This window comes from Manis javanica, chromosome X, assembly GCF_040802235.1.
Source record: "Manis javanica isolate MJ-LG chromosome X, MJ_LKY, whole genome shotgun sequence".
Taxonomy (NCBI): Eukaryota; Metazoa; Chordata; class Mammalia; order Pholidota; family Manidae; genus Manis; species Manis javanica.
In genome coordinates this window covers 55,197,494-55,221,329 of record NC_133174.1, presented here as the reverse complement: position 1 = coordinate 55,221,329, position 23,836 = coordinate 55,197,494, and the positions used below count along the sequence as shown (strand labels likewise).

General features: G+C 37.5%; 1 protein-coding gene across 12 annotated transcripts in view; it reads left to right on the top strand.

Moving 5' to 3' along the window:
- OPHN1 (oligophrenin 1) overlaps nucleotides 1-23,836 on the top strand; it is a 665,513-nt gene that overhangs the window by 559,264 nt on the left and 82,413 nt on the right. For 4 of the 12 annotated variants that reach the window (XM_037017092.2, XM_073227840.1, XM_037017095.2 and 1 more), the window contains one exon: nucleotides 8,811-15,182. The exons of 4 other annotated variants lie outside the window; for them this stretch is intronic. Coding sequence is in view for 2 of the 8 variants with exons in the window: in XM_037017095.2 (XP_036872990.1) it covers nucleotides 8,811-8,920 (110 nt within the window). In the remaining 6 variants the exon portion in view is untranslated. Of the gene's footprint in view, nucleotides 1-8,810; nucleotides 15,184-23,836 lie in introns of those variants that run through there. 4 more of the 12 variants (XM_073227842.1, XM_073227841.1, XM_037017096.2 and 1 more) reach the window with 3 other exon arrangements.

Below are 23,836 nucleotides of genomic sequence, written 5' to 3'. Positions count from 1 at the left end.
CCTCTGTGCTCCCTGCTGCCCAGGGGGTTAGAGTGCCCAGAGATCCCCAGATTCCCTGCTTCTGGTCTAAGTGACCTGTCCTGCCCCTTTAAGATTTCCAAAAAGCACTCCCCTTCACAAGGCGCTGGGTTCTTGCAGGTGTGGATGTGGTCTGGATGTTGTCCTGTGTCCTGTGGTCTCTATTTTAGGAAGATTTTTCTTTGTTATATTTTCATAGCTCTATGTGTTTTTGGGAGGAGATTTCCACTGCTCTACTCACGCCGCCATCTTGGCTCCGCCCTCCTGAGGATGTTCCTTTTTATTCTGTTATCTTTTTCTCTCTTTTGCATTGTGTGTCTTTAAATAGGTTTTTTCTGTATTCAGGTGAGGATGTTACTTTATACTCCTCCTTTATTGTTTTTTTCATGGAAAGCTGATAGATTTTTGTCAAATACTTTTAGGTATGGAGATGATCATGTGGTTTTTATTATTCCATTGATACGGTGTATTGCATTGATTTGGGGGGATGGGGGATGTTGGTCCAACCTTGTATTACCAAGATAAATCACACTTGGCCATGTTGTAAAATGTTTTCAAAGATGTTTCTGGATTTTATTTGGTGGTATTGAGTTGAAAATTCTTACATTTATATTCAAAGGAGATGCTTGTCTTAGTTTTCTTATCTTCTGATGTCATTTCTCTTGGTATCAAGGTAATATTGGCCTCATAGGATTAGTTGGGAAGTGTTCCCTCTTCATTTATTTTTTTGAAGTTTTTATGAAAATTGGTATTAATTATTCTTTAAACATTTAGTAGAATTGGATGTGAAGCCATCTGGGACTGGCTTTCCTTTATGGTAGTTTTTGATTACTAATGCAGTCTCTTCACTTGTTATAGGTCTGTTCATATTTACTATTTCTTCTTGATTAAATTTTGCTGGTTTAAGTCTTCCTAGAAATTTATCCATTTCATTTAATTTTCTAATTTTTTGGTGTACTTGTTCCTAATATTCCTTTATACTCATTTTAATTTCTACAAAGCCATTTATATCCCCTTCCTCATTTGTGGTTCTGTAATTTGAGTCTTCTCAGTTTTTCTCTTGGTTAGTCTAACTAAAGGTTTGTCAATTTTGTTGGTATTTTTCAAAGAACCAGCTTCTAGTTTCATTAAAATTCTCTATTCTTTTAGCATGTTCTATTTCATTAATTTCTTCTCTAATCTTTATTATTTGGTCCATCTTGTTTCTTTCTTTAATTTTTTACCTCTTATTTTTCTAGTGTTTTGTGGAAAATTAGGTAATTTGAAATAATTCTTCTTTCTTAATATAGGTATTTACAGCTGTAATTTTTCCCCAAGCTCTGCTTTCGCTGTATTCTTTAAGTTTCAGTATGTTGTCTTCATTTTTACTGATCTGAATATGTTTTCTAATTTTCTGTATGAGTTTTTCTTTGACCCATTGGTTATTTAGGAGGGTGTTGTTTAATTTCCATATATTTTTGAGCTTCCCATATTTATTTCTGTAATTGATTTCTAATTTCACACCATTGTGGTTGAAAAACATGCTTTGTTTTACTTCCATTATTTTAAACTTATTGAGATATGTTTTATGGTCCACCATATGGTCTATCATGAAGAATGGTCCACGTGTACTTGAGAAGAATATATAGTGTGTTTTCACTGGATGGAGTGCTCTAAAGATATGTTAGGTCTAGTTGGCTTATAGTGTTATTCAAGTTTTCTATTTCTTTGTTGGTCTCCTGCATAGTTTTTCTATCAATTATTGAAAATGAGGTATCTAAATCTCCAACTACTGTTGATTGTCTATTTTTTGCTTCATTTCTATCAGTTTTTTCTTCTTGTGTTTTGGTGTTCTATTGTTAGATGAAGATAAATTTATAATTTTATATATTCTTTATGGTTTAACCCTTTTATCATAACAAAATGGCCCCCTTTATGTCTAGTAACACTTTTTGTTTTAAAGTCTATTTTGTCTCATATTAGCATGGTCACTCCAGCTTTCTTCTGGTTGCTGTTTGTGTGATATACCTTTTTCCATTATTTTACCTTCACTATATTTGATCATTAAATCTAAAGTATGCCATCTCTAAACAACATATAGTTGGATCTTTTCTTAATTCATTCTGATAATTTTAGTCATTTTATTGGATTATTTAATCCATTCACATTTAAGGTTATAATTGATATAGCTGGATTTACATGGCCATTTTACTTTTTGTTTCTATGTGTTACATGTTTTTTTGTTTCTCTATTCCTCCTTTAATACTTTATTTTGAATTAAGTCAGTATTTTCTAATATAACATATTCATTTTTTAATGATTATTTTAACTGTGTATTTTAAAAATTATTTCCCTAGTGGTTACTGTAGAGTTTACTATATACATTTACAACCATCAGAATCAGCTTGGATTGATATTAACTAAATTCCACTGAGATACAGAAATGTTATCCCTACATGACTCTATTCCCCTTCCGCACCTTTTGTGGTATTTTTGTTGTACATATTATATCTATAAATGTTGCAAACTCAATAATACATTTTTATAATGAATACCTGTTGGAGTCTGGGGGTTGACACTGAGGTTTTTGGGCAACACAAAGAGCAATGAAAGTGGTGGGAGTCGTCATGGAGGGTGCTCAAAAGAAGCCACTTTATTCTGCATAGAGCTGTACTTTTTATACTGCTATAGTGCTAATTCATGATTTACATAAGTATTGAAGATGCACATATGTGTGGCCTTCATGGCCAGGTTCTGGCCTTCAAGACCCTTATCTAGCTCCTTACTCATGGGTACGATACACTGTGTTTTCAAGGTTTCTCAAGGCCAGACATATCCGGGGTGAAGTAGCAGACAGCTGTCCTCACAGAACAGTAGGGAAAGTGGGGGAGGGGCTTCTCTACAACACCTTATATAATTGTCTGTCTCAAGCAAATTGAAAGGAGAAAAGAGAACAAATAGATAATTTTAGCATTTTTAATATTATTTATTTATTATTTTTGATTCTCTTTATTTGCTTTTTTGTATCTGAGTTGCCATATAGATTCATTTAACTACCTAAATACACGATTTTTCCACACTCACTTTCTTTGTGCTGCAATTGGCAAATACATTACATTTCTATATGTTATAGTCCCAAATAATACATTGAATACATATTATTTTATACAGTTTCTCAAATCATCTAAGGGAAGGAGAAAAAATATTTATTTATATAATCTTTTATAATTACATAGTTTCTTTTACCAGTGTCTTTTCATTTTTTTGTGTGGATTTGAATTACCATCTTGGGGCCACTTGCTTTCAGCCTGAAGAACTTGCTTCAGTATTTCTTGAAAGGCAGGTTGTTAGTAACAGATTTTCAGTTTTTGTTTGCCTGGGTCTTTATTTTGTCTTCAGTTTTGAAAAAGTAGCTTTGATGGAATACACTCCTTGACTGACAGTTGTTTCCTGTTTACACTTCAAATATGTTATCCCACTGCTTTTTGGTTTTCATTGTTTCTGTTAAGAAGTCAGCTGCTAATCTTACTGAGCCTCTCTAAACATCCAGAAAGTTCAAAAGCTATAAGTAAGCTAAACATAAAGATATCTATAAACACTCACACCACAATAAAAATGGTAAAGACAAAAGATGGAGGACATCTTAAGAGCAGCACGAGAAAAACATGTGTCTTATAATGAAGTTTTCTTTTACATGTGGATATCCAACTATCATAGCATGTACAAGGGACCCTCAGCAAAGCCTATTAACTTCATTCTTAAATTAAGGTATAGTATCTTGCAGTTTTAAAAATTCCTTGTGATTCTTTTTATATACTTCAAATATCTGAAGAAATTCTCCTTTTATCTATTTTTTTCACCCACTTCCCTCTTTTCTTGAATATATTGATTGTAATCATTTTAACTTTTTTGCCAGCTAACTCTAATATTTGGACTATATTTAAATATAATTTTAACATCTGCTTTTTTTGTATACTTTTGGTTGTGTGGTCCTATGTTTTAGCTCAACATGATTCTTTTTTAGTGAATGCTGGATATATAAAAAAATTGTTGAAGATTGATTTGAGATTATTTTCCCCTAGAAAGGCCACAGCTTTTACCTTCCTGGGTAGATAACATTGTGGCCTATGACCTTAATCCAGTCTAGGACTGTGCTGTTAATTCTGGGTTTCGCTACTGGTAAGACTCGATATTCATCTAGTTTGTTGTAGGACTTCAAGGGCTTTCAATTCAGTGCCTGGTGCATTTCATATGCCTATTTACCTAGTGAATCCTAACTCTGATTTCTGACTCATGATGGTTGCATAAAGCTCTGCCCTACTTTTCACTATCTTTCTTGTGAAAAGAAAGGTATTTTCTGAAAATAAAAGGTATCTTTGTGAAAAGAAAAGAAGCAAAACACAGGTATTTTGCTTCCTACCCAGGTATTCCTATTATCTTTCAAAGTTCATGGACACAGGCCATGAACCTGAGGTCTCTCAAATCTCCCTAGCAGCAGTCCCACACTAGTGAAAATGCTGGATTCCTAGGTTCCTGTTCATGCCCAGTATATGCAAATATTAATAAGGTAAAAGTAGCTATGTAAATTTGTTCACCTCTCTGAGGTATTTTTCTCTCTGAATTGTTATCCTTTCTAGTTCTTATTGCCTCAGTAGTTGTCTGTTGCATTCAAACAGATGATTTTGATCTACCCAGTTTTTCTAATTATTCTGGAAAGAACTACTAGATTCTGTGGTCTGCTGTATGCAGCTATGAATATGGCCCAGCGTTTTCTCCACTCTTTTCTCTGTATCTTTCCTTTACTACTAGATTTAACTCCTAATATATGTTATTGTCTCCTAACTCTGGCTTGCATTTCACAAGTCGTGGCCACATATGGTTCTCCCAATCTCTCTATGTCATTATCTTTCAGCTTTATTTCCTGTTGCTAACTGCTTTCTTCACTTGGAATTTCCTGTGAGAGAACTTCATTGGTTTAGTTCATATTTTGATGCTATGTTACATCTTTAATGCCTTGGCATTGGCTAGCCTGTGTATAGATTGTTTTCTCTTAGTTAGGGGGCCACCTTGGTGCAATTTGTTGTGGATGAGGTGGGGAGGTGGCTCATCATGTGTTCTAAAGCATGACTGCCTAAGGATGCCACAACAGGGCTTTGGGCAGGGTAGTTTCCCATAGAAAACACTGTGTGTGTGACAGACATCACAATTGACATGTCCAGTTTATATTAGCTCCCAGTAATCAGAAGAATGGAAATGCATCCCATATCTCTAATTTGGTTTGTTTTCTTTTTTTGATATATTTTCTTACTGAAGTATAGTTGATAAACAATATTATATTGGTTTCAAGTATACACCATTGTGATTCAATGGTTATATACATTATTAAATCCGCACACCAACCTAGTATAGTTACTATGTGTCAACAAAGAAAGATGTCACAGAAATATTCTATATGCTGTACTTTCATCCCATGACTAATTTATATCATGATTAACATTTTGTGGCTCTTTATTCCATTCATTTATTAGATTTTTTGGCTCTTTATTCCATTAATTTATTTCACTCAACCCCTCCACCATGGTAACCACCAGTCACTTCTCAGTGTCTATGACTCTACTGCTGTTTTGCTCATTCTGTTTTGTTTTGTTTTTAGATTCCACATGTAATTGAAATCATATGGTATTTGTCTTTTTCAAGCTGGCTTATTTTTCCAAAGAACCAGCTCTTGGTTTCATTAATTTTTTTAGTATCTACTTTATTTCTGCTTAGACCTTTAATATGTTCCTCCTTCTACTAACGTTGGGCTTGGTATGTTGTTTTTCTAGTTCCTTTAGTTGTGAGTTTAGATCATTTATTTTGAATTGTTCTTGTTTCTTGAGGTAGGCCTGTATTGCTATGTAGTTCCCTCTTAGGACTGCTTTTGCTACATCCCACATTTAAAATATTCTGTTTTGTTTTCATTTGTCTCCATGTTTTGTTTGATTTCCTCTTTGATTTGTTCATTGATTCACTGATTATCTAGAGGTGCATTGTTTAGCCTTCATGTGTTTGTGGGTTTCCTTGTTTTCTTCATGTAATTGATTTCATTTTTCATACCCTTGTGATCTGAAAAGATTTTTGATACAATTTCAATATTTCTAAAAATTCTTTGAGGCTCTTTTTGTGACATAATATGTGATCTATTCTAAAGAATGTTCCATGTGCACTTGAGAAAAATGTGCATACTGCTGCTTTGGGATGGAACGTTATCAATGCTCGGTTTCTTTATTTTGTCTGGATGATTTATCCATTGGTAAAATCCTCTTATCCATTAGGTAAAATCACCAGATATGATTGTGATGCTATTTTCCCCTTTTGGCCTGTTAGTATTTGTTTTATGTACTAGGTGCTCCTATGTTGGGTGCATAGATATTTACAATTGTTATATCTTCTTGTTGGACTGAACCATTTATCATTTTGTAATGTCCTGCTTTGCCTCTTGTTACTTTCTTTGTTTTTAAGTCTGTTTTGTGTGACATAAGTACTGCTACTCCTGCTTTTTTCTTCTTTTTATTTGCATGAAATATCTTTTTCCATCCCTTCACTTTTACCCTATGTATGTCTGTAGGTATGAAATGAGTCTCTTGTAATGTAACATATAGATGGGTCTTCTTTCTTTATCCATACTGTCACCTTATGCCTTCTTTTATGGAAGTATCATTGATATACAATCTTATATTGGTTTCAAATATACAACACAGCAGTTTTAACAGTTACCCATATTGTTAAATCTTCACCCCCATTAGTGCAGTTACTGTCAACATAGAAACATAGAAAGATGTTACAGAATCATTGATTATATTCTCCATGCTATACTACTCTCCCCATGACCAAATTATATTATGATTGAGAATTTTTGTGCTCCTTTATCCCCCTCACCCTCCCTACCCACCCACCCCAACATCTCCCTTATGATAACCACTAGTCAGTTCTCAGTGTCTAAGTCTACTGATGTTTTGTTCATTCTATTTAGCTTTGTTTTTATATTCCACAAATAAGTGAGGTCATATGGTGTCTGTCTTTCTCTGCTTGGCTTATTCTCTCTGGAGGGAACATAATACCCTCCAGATACATCCATGCTGTTGCAAATGGCAGGATTTCTTGTTTATGGTGGAATAATATTCCATTGTGTATAGGTACTGCATCTTCTTTATCCATTATTCTATTGATGGACACTTTGGTTGCTTCCATATCTTGGCTATTATAAATGCAGCAATAAACATATGGGTGCATATATCTTTTTGAATCAGATATTTTGTTTTCTTTGGGTAAATTCCTAGAAGTAGAATGATATTTCTATTTTTTTATTTTTAAGGAAACTCCATATTGCTTTCCACAGTAGCTGCACCAATTGACATTCCCACCAATGGTGTAGAAGAGTGTTTTCTCCACACCCTCGCCAAAACTTTTATTTCTTGTCTTTTGGATAGTGGACATTCTAATTGATGTGAGGTGATATCTCTTTGTGGTTTTTATTTGCATTTACCTGATGATTAGTGATGTGAGCATATTTTCATGTTCCTGTTTACCATCTGTGTTTCTTCTTTGAAGAAATGTCTATTCAGGTCCTCCACTCATTTTTTATTTGGGTTATTTGGTTTTTTTGGTTTTGAGATTGAGTTCTTTATATATCTTGAATGTGAACCCCTTAGTGGATGAATCATTTATGAATATATTCTCCCATACTATAGATTGACTTTTTGTTCTGCTGATGGTGTCCTTTGCTGTACAGAAGCTTTTTAGTTTGATATAGTACCCCTTATTCGTTTTTATTTTGTTTCCCTTGCCCAAAGAGATGTGTCCAGGAAAAAATTGCTCATGCTTGTGTTTAAGAGATTTTTGCCTATGTTTTTGTCTAAGAGATTTATGGTTTCATATTTTACATTCATGTTTTTGATCCATTTCAAGTTTACCTTTGTGTATGGAGTTAGTAATACAGTTTCATTCTTTTGATTGATGCATTTAGTCCACCTACAATAAGGTAATAAGTCAGTTTTCATTAATGCAGTTATTGATAGTTATGTACTTTTTCCATTTTATTAATCATTTTCTGGATGTTTTTGTAGTTCCTCTCTGTTCCTTCCTTCTCTCTTATACTTTTCTCCTATTATTTGACAGCTTTCTTTAGTGTTTTGCTTGGGTTTCTTTTAAAAATGTTATTTTATATATTATAGACTTTAGGTTTGTGGTTACCCTAATGTTCATAGATAGTTTCCTAAATATATAACAGTCTATATGAAGTTGATGGCTGCTCAATTTCAAACACATTCTAAAAGTACGTTTTTATTTTTCTTCCTCCTCCAGACATTATGTAGGATGTGTCATAATCTACATATTATATCTACCCTTTGACTGAGTTTGTGCATATTTGATTTTATTATTGTTTTTTTAAAATCATACTTGTGTAGTAAGTCATTGGTCTACTACCTTTGCTATAGGTTTATTTTCACTGGTGAAAAATACTTATAATATTTAGAACTTAAGAACATTTCCATCTAAAGAAGTTCCTTTAGTATATCCTATAAAGCCATTTTAGTTTAATGGTGGTGAATTCTTTTAAGCTTCATTTATCTTGAAATCTTTTAATCTCTTCTTCAATCCTGAGTGATAACCTTGTGAGTAGAAAATTCTTGGTTGTTGGTTCTTCCCTTTCAATACATTAAATATTTCATGTCCATCCTTTATGGCCTGTAAAGTTTCTGCTGAGAAATGTTAATAGCCTTATTGACTTCCCCTTATAGGTAACTCTGTATATCTCTCTTGCTGCTTTTAAGATTCTCTATCTTTAGATGACTTCTGGAAAAAAGATGGAGAAGTAGGAAGGCAAAGCAGAAACCTCCTCCCAAAAACACATGAAAGAAGAAAATACAGCAAATACAACTAAACATGAAATGACCTGAAGGCTTCAGAAAAGACCACCTGCACCTGAGGAGGAAGAGAAGACTACAAAAAAATGGGTAAAATAGCAGAGCTGAGATTGAGCGGGTCCCCAGCCCTTCCCCCACCCCAACCTACAGGTTGAAGTGTACATTGGTGCGACTGCTATGGAAAGCAGTTTGGAGGTTCCTCAAAAAACTAGAGAGAAATACTATTTGATCCAGTAATTCCTCTTCTAGGAATTTACCCAAAGAAAACAGAATCCCTGATTTGAAAAAGTATATGTATCCCTATGCTTATTGCCACACTATTTGCAAAAGCCAAGATATGGAAGCAATCAAAGTGTTCATCAATAGATGGATTGATAAAGAAGATTTGGCCCATTTACATAATAGAATATCATTATGTAATTCAGCCATAAAACAGAAAGAACTCTTGCCATTTGGGACAACATGGATGAATTTAGAAGGTATTTTGCTCAGTAAAATAAGCCAGGAGGAGAAGGCAAATACCATATGATTTCACTTATTTGTGGAATATAAAAACAGAGCAAAACAGAAGGAAAAAACAGCAGTAGACTCATAGATACTGAGAAGTAACTAGGTTAGGATGGGTGGATGGGTAGTGTGAGGGGCAAAAGGGCACAAAAATTCTCAATCATAATATAAGTTGGTCATGGGGATAGCAGTACAGTGTGAAGAATATTGTCAGTAATTCTGTAACATCTTTCTTCGTTGACAGATAGTAACCATTCTAGAGGGGATAAGGAGTTAATAATATGGATAACTGTTGATCCAATGTATTTTATATTTGAAACCAATATAAGATTGTATACCTATGATACTTCAATAAAAATATATTTAAAAAAGCAGAGCTACTCTCTTTAAAGTGAAATGTGATGGGCCCAGAATACTGTAGAACACAATTAGAAAAACACTTACTTAGAACTTGTTGCTAACCCACTCCCCATTTATCATGTAAGGAAAGTAAAGTAAGTTCCATAGATGCTAAGTAACTTAGCTAATATAAATCTGGAAAGTGAGTTAGTTCTGTTCATTTGCTCCTCTACTTGCTGATCATTCCTCATTAAAAGTAAGCTTAGCTTGTTCCTCAGCTTAACCAACTGTCTCCTTGAGTCCCACAGACCAGGTATCTGCCACTAGGAGGTTTATTTGTATCAGTTAGAAAAGATATGGAGGCTAGAGCCCTGAGTAGGAAGGGAGAGATAGGGTCTTAGCATGTGTTCTAATCCTTGGGGTTTGTACCAGAAAGGCAGGAACTTCTATTCAAGATAAGGGGTATGTTAACATGTCTCTGTTGTGACTAGAATAAATGGAAGAGAGAGGGAGATAAGTGGGTTGGAGTGATAAAGAGATGAGAGGAGAAGAGAGGAGAGAGTCCAGACACAAGATCCTAGAATCTTGTCCTCAGTTAGGCTATGAAGTTCCAGAAGGAAATATATGCAGAGGTGACAATGTGCAGGTAAGGAAGATTTGATGTCCAACTTTTACAGTTGAACTCTAGTCTTGGTGATCTAGACTAGAATTTACAGAGCTAAGAAGATTATATTTTTCCCTAGATTAGGCAGGGCAAAGGGCCTCCTTTTCATAATACCCTGATAGTTCCCACTTGGCTTTCTAAAAGGATAGGCAGAGCAGTTACTACCCCAGGTAGATGAGTACATATTTCCTAAAAAAGAAAGCTGTAAATCTGAAAGAACCAAGCTTGAAGAGCACCTCAAGCAATATGTCTTGACAGCTGGTCTGCAGATTATCCTAAAACGATGGCAGGTGTTCTAAATCTTTTGCATATTTTTGCGTCTATGGGGGGCAAATTTCCCTATATTAATAGGGAAACCAAGGCTTGGATGATATAACATTAGTTGGTTGCAACACACTTGAGAGAAAATAACTTTCATGTTGCATCATAAAAGACACAGCAACCTGAGTTACCTGAGACTCATACAAAATAGAAAAGTTGGAAATTTTGACAAATGTTCAGGGTTCCTGTAAGTGAAATTCCAGAAAGAAAAGTATGTGGAAACTGTAGCCAAACACCTCTGAGATTATCACTTGGCCTGTTATGATTCCCTCGTTGAAGGAACCCATATCAAGGAATATGAGCTTTTAAAAATTATGTAACTCAGAGCTTCCTGTGGGTGAGCAGGTGGGGATTTGGGGAGAGCGGTGCCCTCAGCGAGCATGGAAGCTCCTCACCCTTTCCCCACACCTTGCCTTGCGCATCTCTTCCATTTGGCCATTCCTGAGTCATATCTTCTTATAATCAACCAGTGATCTAAAACAGGACTGAAGAGCCGTGAGAGAGATAATATGGCCTGCAAAGTGAAATGTTTACCATTTGGACTTACACAGAAAAAGTTGCCACCGCAAGGGAGTAACTTGCCAGCTGTACAACTTTGAGCTGATTACTTACCACTTAACTTCCTCAGTTAAATGGAAATAAGAATAGTACCAATGGAACTGGAAGGATTAAAGATGGCGGCATGAGAGGAGAGACAGAGGCTTCCTCCTAAATCTGGATATAATTAGAAAATATAGTTGGCACAGCTAATCCTGAGAGAGCAACAGGAAAGAGGATGGCTCCAGACTGCATGCACCTGTAGAAAAGAGCAGACCTCACCGAATGGGGTAATGTACCAGAGCTGTGGCTCGGCAGGACCTGAGCCCTTCCCCCACCCCAGCTCACCAGCGGGAGGAAGAGAAACTGAGCAGGAAGGGAGTGGAAGGCTTGGGACTGCTGAATACCTAGCTCTGGAGATCTGCGCTGGGAGCACAAACCTACATTGCATGGTGCTTTCATCATACTCTTCTGATTACAGGGTTGGAAAGCTGGGACAGGCAGAGTTCCTGGGGAGACTGGGATTCCGGCCACTTGTGGAAAGCAGGGATCCATATTCAGCTGCTCTGGGATGAAAGCTTATACCTGTGTGCTCAACCCACTGGTTCACGCAATGGAGACAGGCACAGCAGCCAGGAAGCAGGGAACAGCTCTTTCCTCCCCCGAGGCACCAATACCACTCCCCTGCAACCCCTGACATTGCTTTAGGGGCTGAGCAGCTCCAGAATAGAGATTCTGGACACTAGAGGGCGCCATATACAAATATGAAATGCCAAAGAAACCTGGTCCAGAGAAAGATTGTTAATACAACTCCCGAGAAATATTTAAATGATACGGACCTCGTGACTCTTCCTAAAAGGGAGTTCAAAATAAAAATCATCAACATGATAAAGGAGGTACAGAAAGACATCCAAGAACTCAGGAATGAATTCAGGTCAGAGATCCAATCATTGAAGAGCACAATGGAGGGTATTAAAAGCAGGTTGGATACAGTGGAGGAGATGATAAATGATATAGAAACTAGAGAAGAGGAATACAAAGACGCTGATGCACAGAGAGAAAAAAGGATCTCTAAGAATATAAGAATATTGAGAGAACTGTGTGACCAATCCAAATGGAACAATATTTGCATTATAGGGATACCAGAAGAAGAAGAGAAAGAGAAAGGGGTTTGAGGAGGTAGTTGTTAAAAACTTCCCCGATGTGGAGAAGGAGATAGTCTGTCAGGCCATGGAGATCCACAGATGTCCCAACACAAGGGACCCAAGGAAGACAACACAAAGCCACATAGTAATTAAAATGGAAAAGATCAAGGATAAGGACAGACTCTTAAAAGCAGCCAGAGACAGAAATAAGATAACATACAAAGGAAAGCCCATCAGGCTAACATCAGATTTCTCAACAGAAACTTTACAGGCCAGAAGGGAGTGGCATGATGTATTTAATGCCATGAAGCAGAAGGGCCTGGAACCAAGATTACTTTATCCGGCTAGACTATCATTTAAATTTGAAGGGGGGATTAAACAATTTCCAGATAAGCAAAAGCTGAGAGTATTTACCTCTCAGAAACCATCTCTACAGTCTATTTTGGAGGGACTGATATAGATGGAAGTGTTCCTAAGGTTAAATAGCTTTCACCAGAGATAATAAAACCACACTAAAGAAAGTAGAACAGCTAATTACTAAGCAAATGCAAAATTAAATTAACTATGTCCAAAGCCAATCAAGGGATAGACAAAAAGTACAGATTACGATCCCTGATATATAAAGAATGGAGGAGGAAGAAAAAGGAGGAGAAACAGAAAAGAACCTTTAGATTGTGTTTGTAACAGCATACTAAGTGAGTTAAGTTAGACTCTTAGATAGTAAGGAAATTAACCTTGAACCTTTAGTAACCACAAATCTAAAGCTGGCAATGGCAATAAGTACATACCTATCGATAATCACCCTAAATGTAAATGGCCTGAATGCACCAATCAAAAGACATAGAGTCACTGAATGAAAAAAAACAAGACGTATCTATCTGCTGTTTACAAGAGACTCACCTCAAACCCAAAGACATGCACAGATTAAAAGTCAAGGGATGGAAAAAGATACTTAATGCAAACAACAGGGAGAAAAAAGGAGGGGTTGCAGTACTATTATCAGACAAATTAGACTTCAAAACAAAGAAAGAAACAACAGGCAGAGCCAGGATGGCAGCGTGAGTAGAGCAGCAGTAATCTCCTCCCAAAACCACATATATCTATGAAAATATAACAAAGACAACTCTTCCTAGAATAAAGACCAGAGGACACAGGACAATATCCAGACCACATCAACACCTGTGAGAACACAGAGCCTCGCAAAGGGGGTAAGATACAAACCCCGGCCTGGCGGGTCCTGAGCGCCCCTCCCCCCAGCTCACGGCGGGAGGAGAGAGGTCTGAGCAGGAGGGAAAAGGAGCCCAGGACTGCTGAACACCCAGCCCCAGCCATCCGGACCAGAGCGCAGACACAGTGCATGCGAGGGGTCCTGGATACTAGGGAAACAGGGCAGCAAGAACGGTGAGCGGGTACTGGAGGCCGGCGCCGGAGGACCAAAGAAAAGCGAGCGGCCATCTTTTTTTTTGTTGTTGTTGTTGTTTTGTTGTAGTGAGTGCTTTGTGGAAATCTTAAAGGAACAGGGACCCCAATACTAGGGAAACAGGGCAGCCACACCAGCGAGTGGGTATCGGAGACCAGCGCCAGAGAACAAAAGAAACACGAGCGGCCACCTTTTTTTCTTTTTTTCTTTTTTCTTTTTTCTTTCTTTTTTTTTTTTTTGTTGTTTTGTTTTGGCGAGCACTTTTTGGAAGTCTTAAAGGGATAGGGACCCCAACACTAGGGAAACAGGGCAGCAAGTCCGGTGAGCAGGTGCCCGAGGCTGGCACTGGTGAATAAAGAAAAATGAGCAGCCATTTTTATTTTTATTTTTTTGTGGTCATTGTTTTGTTTTGGTGGGAGCTTTTTGGAAGTTTTAAAGGGGCAGGGTGGGACACTTAGTCCAGAGGTAGGGAATCCGGGGATCTCTGTGCACTCTAATCCCCTGGGTTGCAGGGAGCACGGAGGCCCCTTATGGAGATAAATAAATAGCCTCCTGGCTGCTCCCCCTCCAATGCAACTCCACCACTTTGGAGCAGCAGCCCGAGCCAGGCCATGCCCAGAGCAACAGCGCAGATAAACTCCATAGCAGCCGGGCAGGAAGCAGAAGCCCTGTCTGCGTGCAGCTACCCAGCACAAGAAACTAGAGGTCGCTATTCTCCCAGGAGAGGAAGGCCACAAACCAACAAGAAGGGAAGTTTTTCCAGCCGTCACTAGTCCCAGCTCTGCAAACTACTCCTATCACCATGAAAAGACAAAATTACAGGCAAACCAAGATCACAGAGACACCAGAGAAGGAGACAGACCTAAACAGTCTTCCTGACAAAGAATTGAAAATAAAAATCATGAACATGCTGACAGAGATGCAGAGAAATATGCCAGAGAAATGGGATGAAGTCCAGAGGGAGATCACAGATGCCAGAAAGGAGATCACAGAAATGAAACAAACTCTGGAAGGATTTATAAGCAGAATGGATAAGATGCAAGAGGCCATTGATGGAATTGAAACCAGAGAACAGGAACGCATACAAGCTGACATAGAGAGAGATAAAAGGATCTCTAGGAATGAAACAATATTATAAGAACTGTGTGATCAATCCAAAAGGAACAATATCTGTATTACAGGGGTACCAGAAGAAGAAGAGGAAAAGGGACGGAAAGTATCTTGGAAGAAATAATTACTGAAAACTTCCCCAAACTGGGGGAGGAAATAATTGAACAGACCACTGAAATACACAGAACCCCCAACAGAAAGGATCCAAGGAGGATAACACCAAGACACATAATAATTAAAATGGCAAAGATCAAGGACAAGGAAAGAGTTTTAAAGGCAGCTAGAGAGAAAAAGGTCACCTATAAAGGAAAACCCATCAGGCTAACATCAGACTTCTTGACAGAAACCCTACAGGCCAGAAGAGAATGGCATGATATATTTAATGCAATGAAACAGAAGGGCCTTGAACCAAGGACACTGTAACCAGCACAACTATCATTTAAATATGATGGTGGGATTAAACAATTCCCAGACAAACAAAAGCTTAGGGAATTTGCTTCCCACAAACCACCTCTGCAGGGCATCTTACAGGGACTGCTCTAGATGGGAGCACTCCTCGAAAGAACATAGAACAAAACACCCAACATATGAAGAATGGAGGAGGAGGAATAAGAAGGTAGAGAAATAATCACCAGACTATGGTTATAATAGCACAAGCGAGTTAAGTTAGACAGTAATGTAGTAAAGAAGCTAAACTTGAACCTTTGGTTACCACAGAGTTAAAGCCTGCAATGGCAATAAGTACATATCTTTCCATGACAAACATAAATGTAAATGGCCTGAATGCACCAATCAAAAGCTACAGAGTAATAGAATGGATAAAAAAAAAACAAGCCCCATCTATATGCTGGTTACAGGAGACTTACCTCAAACCCAAAGACATACACAGATTAAAAGGCAAGGGATGGAAAAAGATATTTCATGCAAATAAGAGGGAGAAAAAAGCAGGTGTTGCAATACTCGTATCAGAAAAAAATAGACTTCAAAACAAAGAAAGGCACAAGAGATAAAGAAGGACATTACATAATGATAAAGGGCTCAGTCCAACAAGAGGATATAACCATTATAAACATATAGCCACCCAATACAGGAGCACCAATATATATGACACAAATACTAACAGAATTAAAGGAGGGAATAGAATGCAATGCATTCCTTTTGGGAGACTTTAACACACCACTCACTCCAAAGGAAAGATCCACCAGACAGACAATAAGTAAGGACACAGAGGCACTGAATAACACACTAGAACAGATGGACCTAATAGGCATCTATAGAACTCTACATCCAAAAGCAACAGTATACACATTCTTCTCAAGTGCACCTGGAATATTCTCTAGAATAGATCACATACTAGGCCACAAGAAGAGCCTCAGTAAATTCCAAAAGACTGAAATCCTACCAACCAACATTTCAGACCACAGAGGTATAAAACTAGAAATAAATTGTACAAAGAAAGTAAAAAAATTTTCACAAACACATGGAGGCTTAACAACATGCTCCTAAATAATCAATGGATCAATGACCAAATTAAATGGAGATCCAGCAATCTATGGAAACAAAAGACAACAACAACACAAAGCTGCAACTTCTGTGGGATGCAGCAAAAGCAGTCTTAAGAGGAAAGTATATAGCAATCCAGGCATATTTAAGGAAGGAAGAACAATCCCAAATGAAAAGTCTAATGTCACAATTATCGAAATTGGAAAAAGAAGAACAAATGAGGCCTACGGTCAGCAGACAGAGGCAAATAATAAAGATCAGAGAAGAAATAAATAAAATTGAGAAGAATAAAACAATAGAAAAATCAATGAAACCAACGACTGGTTCTTTGAGAAAATAAACAAAGTAGGTAAGCCTCTAGCCAGGCTGATTAAGACAAAAAGACAGTCAAAGCACATCAACAGAATCAGAAACAAAAAAGGAAAAATCATGATGGACCCCACAGAAATACAAAGAATTATTAGAGAATACTAGGAAAACCTATATGCTAACAAGCTGAAAAACCTAGGAGAAATGGACAACTTCCTAGAAAAATACAACCTTGCAAGACTGACCCAGAAAGAAACAGAAAATCTAAACAGGCAATATACCAGCAACGAAATTGAAATGGTAATCAAAAAACTACCCAAGAACAAAACCCCCGGGCCAGAAGGATTTACCTCGGAATTTTATCAGACATACAGAGAAGACATAACACCCATTTTCCTTAAAGTTTTCCAAAAAATAGAAGAGGAGGGAATACTGCCAAACTTATTCTATGTAGCCAACATCATCCTAATACCAAAACCAGGCAAAGACCCCACCAAGAAAGAAACGTACAGAACAATATCCCTGATGAACGTAGATGCAAAAATACTCAGCAAAATATTAGGAAACCAAATTCAAAAATACATCAAGAGTATCATACACCATGACCAAATGGGATTCATCCCATGAATGAAAGGATAGTACAGCACTCGAAAATCCATCAACATCATCCACCACATCAACAAAAAGAAGGAGAAAAACAACATGATCATCTCCATAGATGCTGAAAAAGCATTTGACAATATTTAACATCCATTCATGATAAAACTCTCAACAAAATTTGTGTAGAGGGCAAGAAACTCAACATAATGAAGGTCATATATGATAAACCCACAGCCAACATCATACTAAACAGCAAGAGCATGAAAGCTTTTCCTCTGAGATGGGGAAGAAGACAGGGATGCCCACTCTCCCCACTGTTATTCAACATAGTACTGGAGGTCCTAGCCACAGCAATCAGAGAAAAAAAGAAATACAAGGAATCCAGATTGGTAAAGAAGAAGTCAAACTGTCACTATTTCCAGATGACATGATAAAGAACCCTAAAGGCTCCTCTCCAAAACTACTAGAACTTCTATCGGAATTCAGCAAAGTTGCAGGATACAAAGTTAACACACAGATATCTGTAGCTTTCCTATAGATTAACAATGAACTAATAGAAAGAGAAATCAGGAAAACAATTCCATTCACAATAGCATCAAAAAGAATAAAATAACTAGGAATAAACCTAACCAAGGAAGTGAAAGACCTATACCCTGAAAACTACAAGATGCTCTTAAGAGAAATTAAAGAGGTCACTAACAAATGGAAACTCAGCCCATGCTCCTGGCTAGGAAGAATTAATATTGTCAGAATGGCCATCATGCCCAAAGCCATATACAGATTTGATGCAATCCCTTTCAATTTACCAACAGCATTCTTCAATGAACTGGAACCAATAGTTCAAAAATTCATATGGAACCGTCAAGGACCCCGAATAGCCAACGCAATCCTGAGAAGGAAGAATAAAGTGGGGGAGGGATCTCGCTCCCCAACTTCAAGCTCTACTACAAAGCCACAGTAATCAGGACAATTTGGTACTGGCACAAGAACAGAGCCACAGACCAGTGGAACAGAATAGAGACTCCAGACATTAACCCAAACATCTATTGTCAATTAATATATGATAAAGGAGCCATGGACATACAATGGGGAAATGACAGTCTCTTCAACAGATGATGCTGGCCAAACTGGACAGCTACATGTAAGAGAATGAAACTGGATCACTGTCTAACCACAGACAAAAAAGGAAACTCCAAATGGATCAAAGACCTGAATGTAAGTCATGAAACCATAAAACTCTTAGAAAAAAACAGGCAAAAATCTCATGGACATAAACATGAGTGACTTCTTCATGAACATATGTCTCCGGTCAAGGGAAACAAAGGCAAAAATGAACAAGTGGTACTATATCAAGCTAAAAAGCTTCTGTACAGCAAAGGAAACCATCGATAGAACAAAAAGGTATCCTACAGTATGGGAGAACATATTCATAAATGACACATCTGATAAAGGATTGATATCCAAAGTATATAAAGAGCTCACATGCCTCAACAAACAAAAAGCAAATAATCCAATTAAAAAATGGGCAGAGGAGCTGAATGGACAGTTCTCTAAAGAAGAAATCCAGATGGCCAACAGGCACATGAAAAGATGCTCCACATCGCTAATCATCAGAGAAATGCAAATTAAAACCACAATGAGATATCAACTCACACCAGTAAGGATCGCCATCATTGAAAAGACAAACAACAACAAATGTTGGCAATGTTGTGGAGAAAGGGGAACCCTCCTACACTGCTGGTGGGAATGCAAATTAGTTCAACCATTGTGGAAAGCAGTATGGAGGTTCCTCAGAATGCTCAAAATAGAAATACCATTTGACCCAGGAATTCCACTTCTATGAATTTACCGTAAGAATGCAGCACTCCAGTTTGAAAAAGACCAATACACCCCTATGTTTATTGCTGCACTGTTTACAATAGCCAAGATATGGAAGCAACCTAAATGTCCTTCAGTAGATGAATGGATAAAGAATATGTGGTACATATACACCATGGAATATTACGCAGCCATAAGAAAAAAACAGATCCTATCATTCACAACAACATGGATGGAGCTAGAGGGTATTATGCTCAGTGTAATAAGCCAAGTGGAGAAGGACAAGTACCAAATGATTTCACTCATATGTGGAGTATAAGAACAAAGGTAAACTGAAGGAACAAAACAGCAGAAGAATCACAGAACCCAAGAGTGGACTAATAGTTACCAAAGGGAAAGGGGCTGGGGACAATGGGTGGGAAGGGAGGGATAAGGGTGGGGAAAAAGAAAGAGGACATTACGATTAGCTTGTATAGTACGTGGTGGGCACGGGGAAGGCTGTGCAACACAGAGAAGACAAGTAGTGATTTTACAGCATCTTACTATGCAGATGGACAGTGACTGTGAAGGGGTATGTGGGGGGCACTTGGTGAATGAGGGAACCTAGTAAACATAATGTTCTTTCTGTAATTGTAGATTAATGATACCAAAATAAAAAAATATAGTTTAAAAGTTAAAAAAATATATAAAATACCGAGAAATAAACCTAACCAAGGGATTGGAAGACCTATACCCTGAAAACTACAAGACACTCTTAAGAGAAATTAAAGAGGTCACTAACAAATGGAAACTCATCCCATGCTCCTGGCTAGGAAGAATTAATGTTGTCAAAATGGCCATCTTGTCCAAAGCAATATACAGATTCGATGAAATCCCTATCAAATTGCCAACAGCACTCTTCAATGAACTAGAACAAATAATTCAAAAATTATATGGAACCACCAAACACCCCAAATAGCCAAAGCAATCCTGAGAAGGAAGAATAAGTTGGGGGTATCTCGCTCCCCAACTTCATGCTCTACTACAGAGGCACAGTAGTCAAGACAGTTTGATACTGGTACAAGAATGGAGCCACAGACCAGTGGAACAGAATAGAGACTCCAAACATTAGCCCAAACATATATGGCCAATTAGTATACGATAAAGGAGACATGGACATACAATGGGGAAATGACAGTCTCTTCAACAGATTGTGCTGAGAAAACTGGACAGCTACATGTAAGAGAATGAAATTGGATCACTGTCTAACCCCATACACAAAAGTAAATTCGAAGTGGATCAAAGATCTGAATGTAAGTCATGAAAACATAAATCATAGGCCAAATTCTCATGGACATAAACATGTATGACTTCTTTGTGAACATATCTCCCTTGGCAAGGGAAACAAAAGCAGAAATGAAAAAGTGGGAGTATATCAAGCTAAAAAGCTTCTGTACAGCAAAGGACACCATCAGTAGAACAAAAAGGTATCCTACAGTACGGGAGAATATATTCATAAATAATAGATACGATAGATCTGATAAATATATTAAGAGCTCAAACATCTCAACAAACAAAAAAGCAAATAATCCAATTAAAAAATGGGCAGAGTTGCTGAATAGACAGTTCTCTAAAGAAGAAATTCAGATGGCCAACAGACACATGAAAAGATGCTCCACATCGCTTGTCATCAGTGAAATGCAAATTAAAACCACAATGAAATATCAGCTCACACAAGTAAGGATCGCCATCAGTGAAAAGACATACAAGAAAAAATGTTGGCAAGGTTGTAGAGAAAGGGGAACCCTCCTACACTGCTGGTGGGAATGTAAATTAGTTCAACCATTGTGGAAAGCAGTATGGTGGTTCCTCAAAATGCTCAAAATAGAAATACCATTTGACCCAGGAATTCCACTTCTAGGAATTTACCCTAAGAATGCAGCACTCCAGTTTGAAAAAGACAGATGCACCCATATGTTTATCACTGCACTATTTACAATAGCCAAGATATGGAAGCAACCTAAATGTCCATCCATAGATGAATGGATAAAGAAGATATGGTACATATACACAAAGAAATTTTACTCTATCATAAGAAAAAAACAGATCCTACCATTTACAACAACAGGGATGGATCTAGAGGGTATTATGCTAGGTGAAATAACCAGGCAGAGAAAGACAAGTACCAAATGATTTCACTCATATGTGGGAGTATAAGAACAAAGAAAAACTGAAGGAACTAAACAGCAGCAGAGTCACAGAACCCAATAATGGACTAACAGTTACCAAAGAGAAAGGGACTGGGCAGGATGTGTGGGAAGGGAGGGATAAGCGCGGGGAAAAAGAAAGGGGGCATTGTGTTTAGCATGTATAATGTGGAGGGAGGCATGGGGAGGGCTGTGCAACACAGAGAAGACAAGTAGTGATGGTACAGCATCTTACTATGCTGATGGACAGTTCCCCTAATGGGGTTTGTGTGGACGACTTGGTGAAGGGGGGAGTCTAGTAAACATAATGTTCTTAATGTAATTGTAGATTAATTATAACAAAATGAATTTTAAAAAAAATTATGTAACTCAAATGCCTAGAACCACATGAACACATTTCCATGTTATTTCCAGCACTGCTCATGGGAGTGGAGGCACTACCTGACTAACTCAGACACGTAGACAGTTTGTCATGTAGTTTCTGCTATTTTTCCTGTTCATAAGAAACACCCAGGAGGCCCTTTAAAAATATTTTACAGAACTCCCTGGGAATGCTGATAAAATAAGATGAGGATAAAGAAACTGCACTATAAAAGGCCCCATGGGTTAAACACTATTACAAGGAAAAGAGTTTGAGACTGCAAAGAAACATGGATACCAGGTTTAGCTTACTTGCTAAGTAACTGCACAAGTCTGAGTAAATAACTTTTCTGAGCTTCAGATTCCTCACCTATAAAGTTGAAATAATTTATTCTTGCCTTTCCTATCTCACAGAGTATGAGGAAGATAGAATAAGATCATGTAGATAAAAGCCATGTTACTGGAGTTGCTAGAATGACATGATTGATTATTATGATGACAATAATGACTACAACAGTGGAAAAAGATGACTCAGTAAATAGATCTATAGCATAAATTGCATAGGCTCAGTTGGGGAAGGGGTGGTTAGCAGCAGTGAGAGCCCAGCTTGTAGAGAAGCCATATAATCAAAGCTCTGTCTGTCTGAAGTTGGGTAAAGAATAGGTAGGAGCCCTAGAGGGGAGGGCATGACTAGAGAGAATGGTGGTCAGTCAGAACAGAGTCTCAGATTCAATAAGTGACTCTATTAAAAACTACCAAAACCAGAGCAGAAAGAGTAATCCCATACCCAACCTGCTTTATTGGATTTTCCTCCCCGGTTCCTGAATTGGGTGCAGCAGGAAGAAAGAATACATGACTTAAGCTAGAAGTGGCTTAGGAGGGCAGAAGCTCATTCTCTATGCACTGACTGCATTCACTCAGGGACTTTTGATTTTGATTTGCTTTCCCAAGTATATTTTCCTGCTGAGAAGAGAATAAACTGACATAATTTCTCAGGTTGCTCAAGAGTGATATTGTTCATTGAAAATTAATTAATAGATTCTGATTTATCAATTAGTCTCTGGTGGGTCAGTGAACATAAATCAATTTGTCAGAGCCCATTTCATCCCCAGGGAAGCAGATGCAATGCTGTTTATGAGTCTGTAGGTCTTAAAGGCAAGCTCTCAGAATCAAATGGGCTACCCAAAGGTAAAGTAACTTAGGCACAGTAAATCTATGGCTTGACTGCTTACTGATACTTATTGTCCCAGAACCATCTGAGAAATTATATTAAGCTAGAAGCATCATGAAAATTCACTGTGAAACTAATTTTAGAATTAATGGTATATGGTCCTCTTAATATTGTTTGAAATTCACTATGCAGTGGAAAAAAGGAACTTGTTTTCCAGGCACACTGTACCATGTAATAACCATATAACCTTGGAAACAGCCTTTGTTTATAGCATTAATGTTAATTTTAAATTTATACAGTATTGCTTTCTGTGTGGAGGAAATAAGTTCCTAAGAAGTCAACTCTCCTGAAGTAAAAACAATAAACTCTAGGCTAAATACAATAAAATAACTCCACAAGGTCTCTGGGGAAAAAATGAAAGCAGTTCTATTTTAAGGGGAATCTAAAGAGGAAGTTACCAAATGGGGTAGGTTTCCCATTTTTATGGCTTCGTCTTGGGGGAAGCCACCATTGTGGCACAGCATGGGATAAAGAGAATTCTGACAGAAGGCATTCTGTCTTTCTGGCTAGAAGGACTAGAGGAAGGAGCTCAGGTAACTAAGGTTGCCATTGACTAAAGGAAGACTGTAAAAGGAACAATCCAGAGACAGAGAATCCCATATTCTCTGTAAAAACTCTGCCAAGTCACTGTTTAAATCGTGCATGTATGGAATAGTTTGAAAACAGTCATAACTGAGATCTGAGCTTCCTCCCACAACAGGCATAACAGAACTTGAAATATGAGTTAATCAATTATATTATTTTGATAATAAATAGAAATAGTTTAAGCATAGCCAAGTTAATTGATGGCTAAAAAATAACACTCTTATGAGGCACGTAAGAGAATCCAGAGCTCTACAATATAACATTTATGATGTCTAAGAAAAAAATCCATTATTCTGCG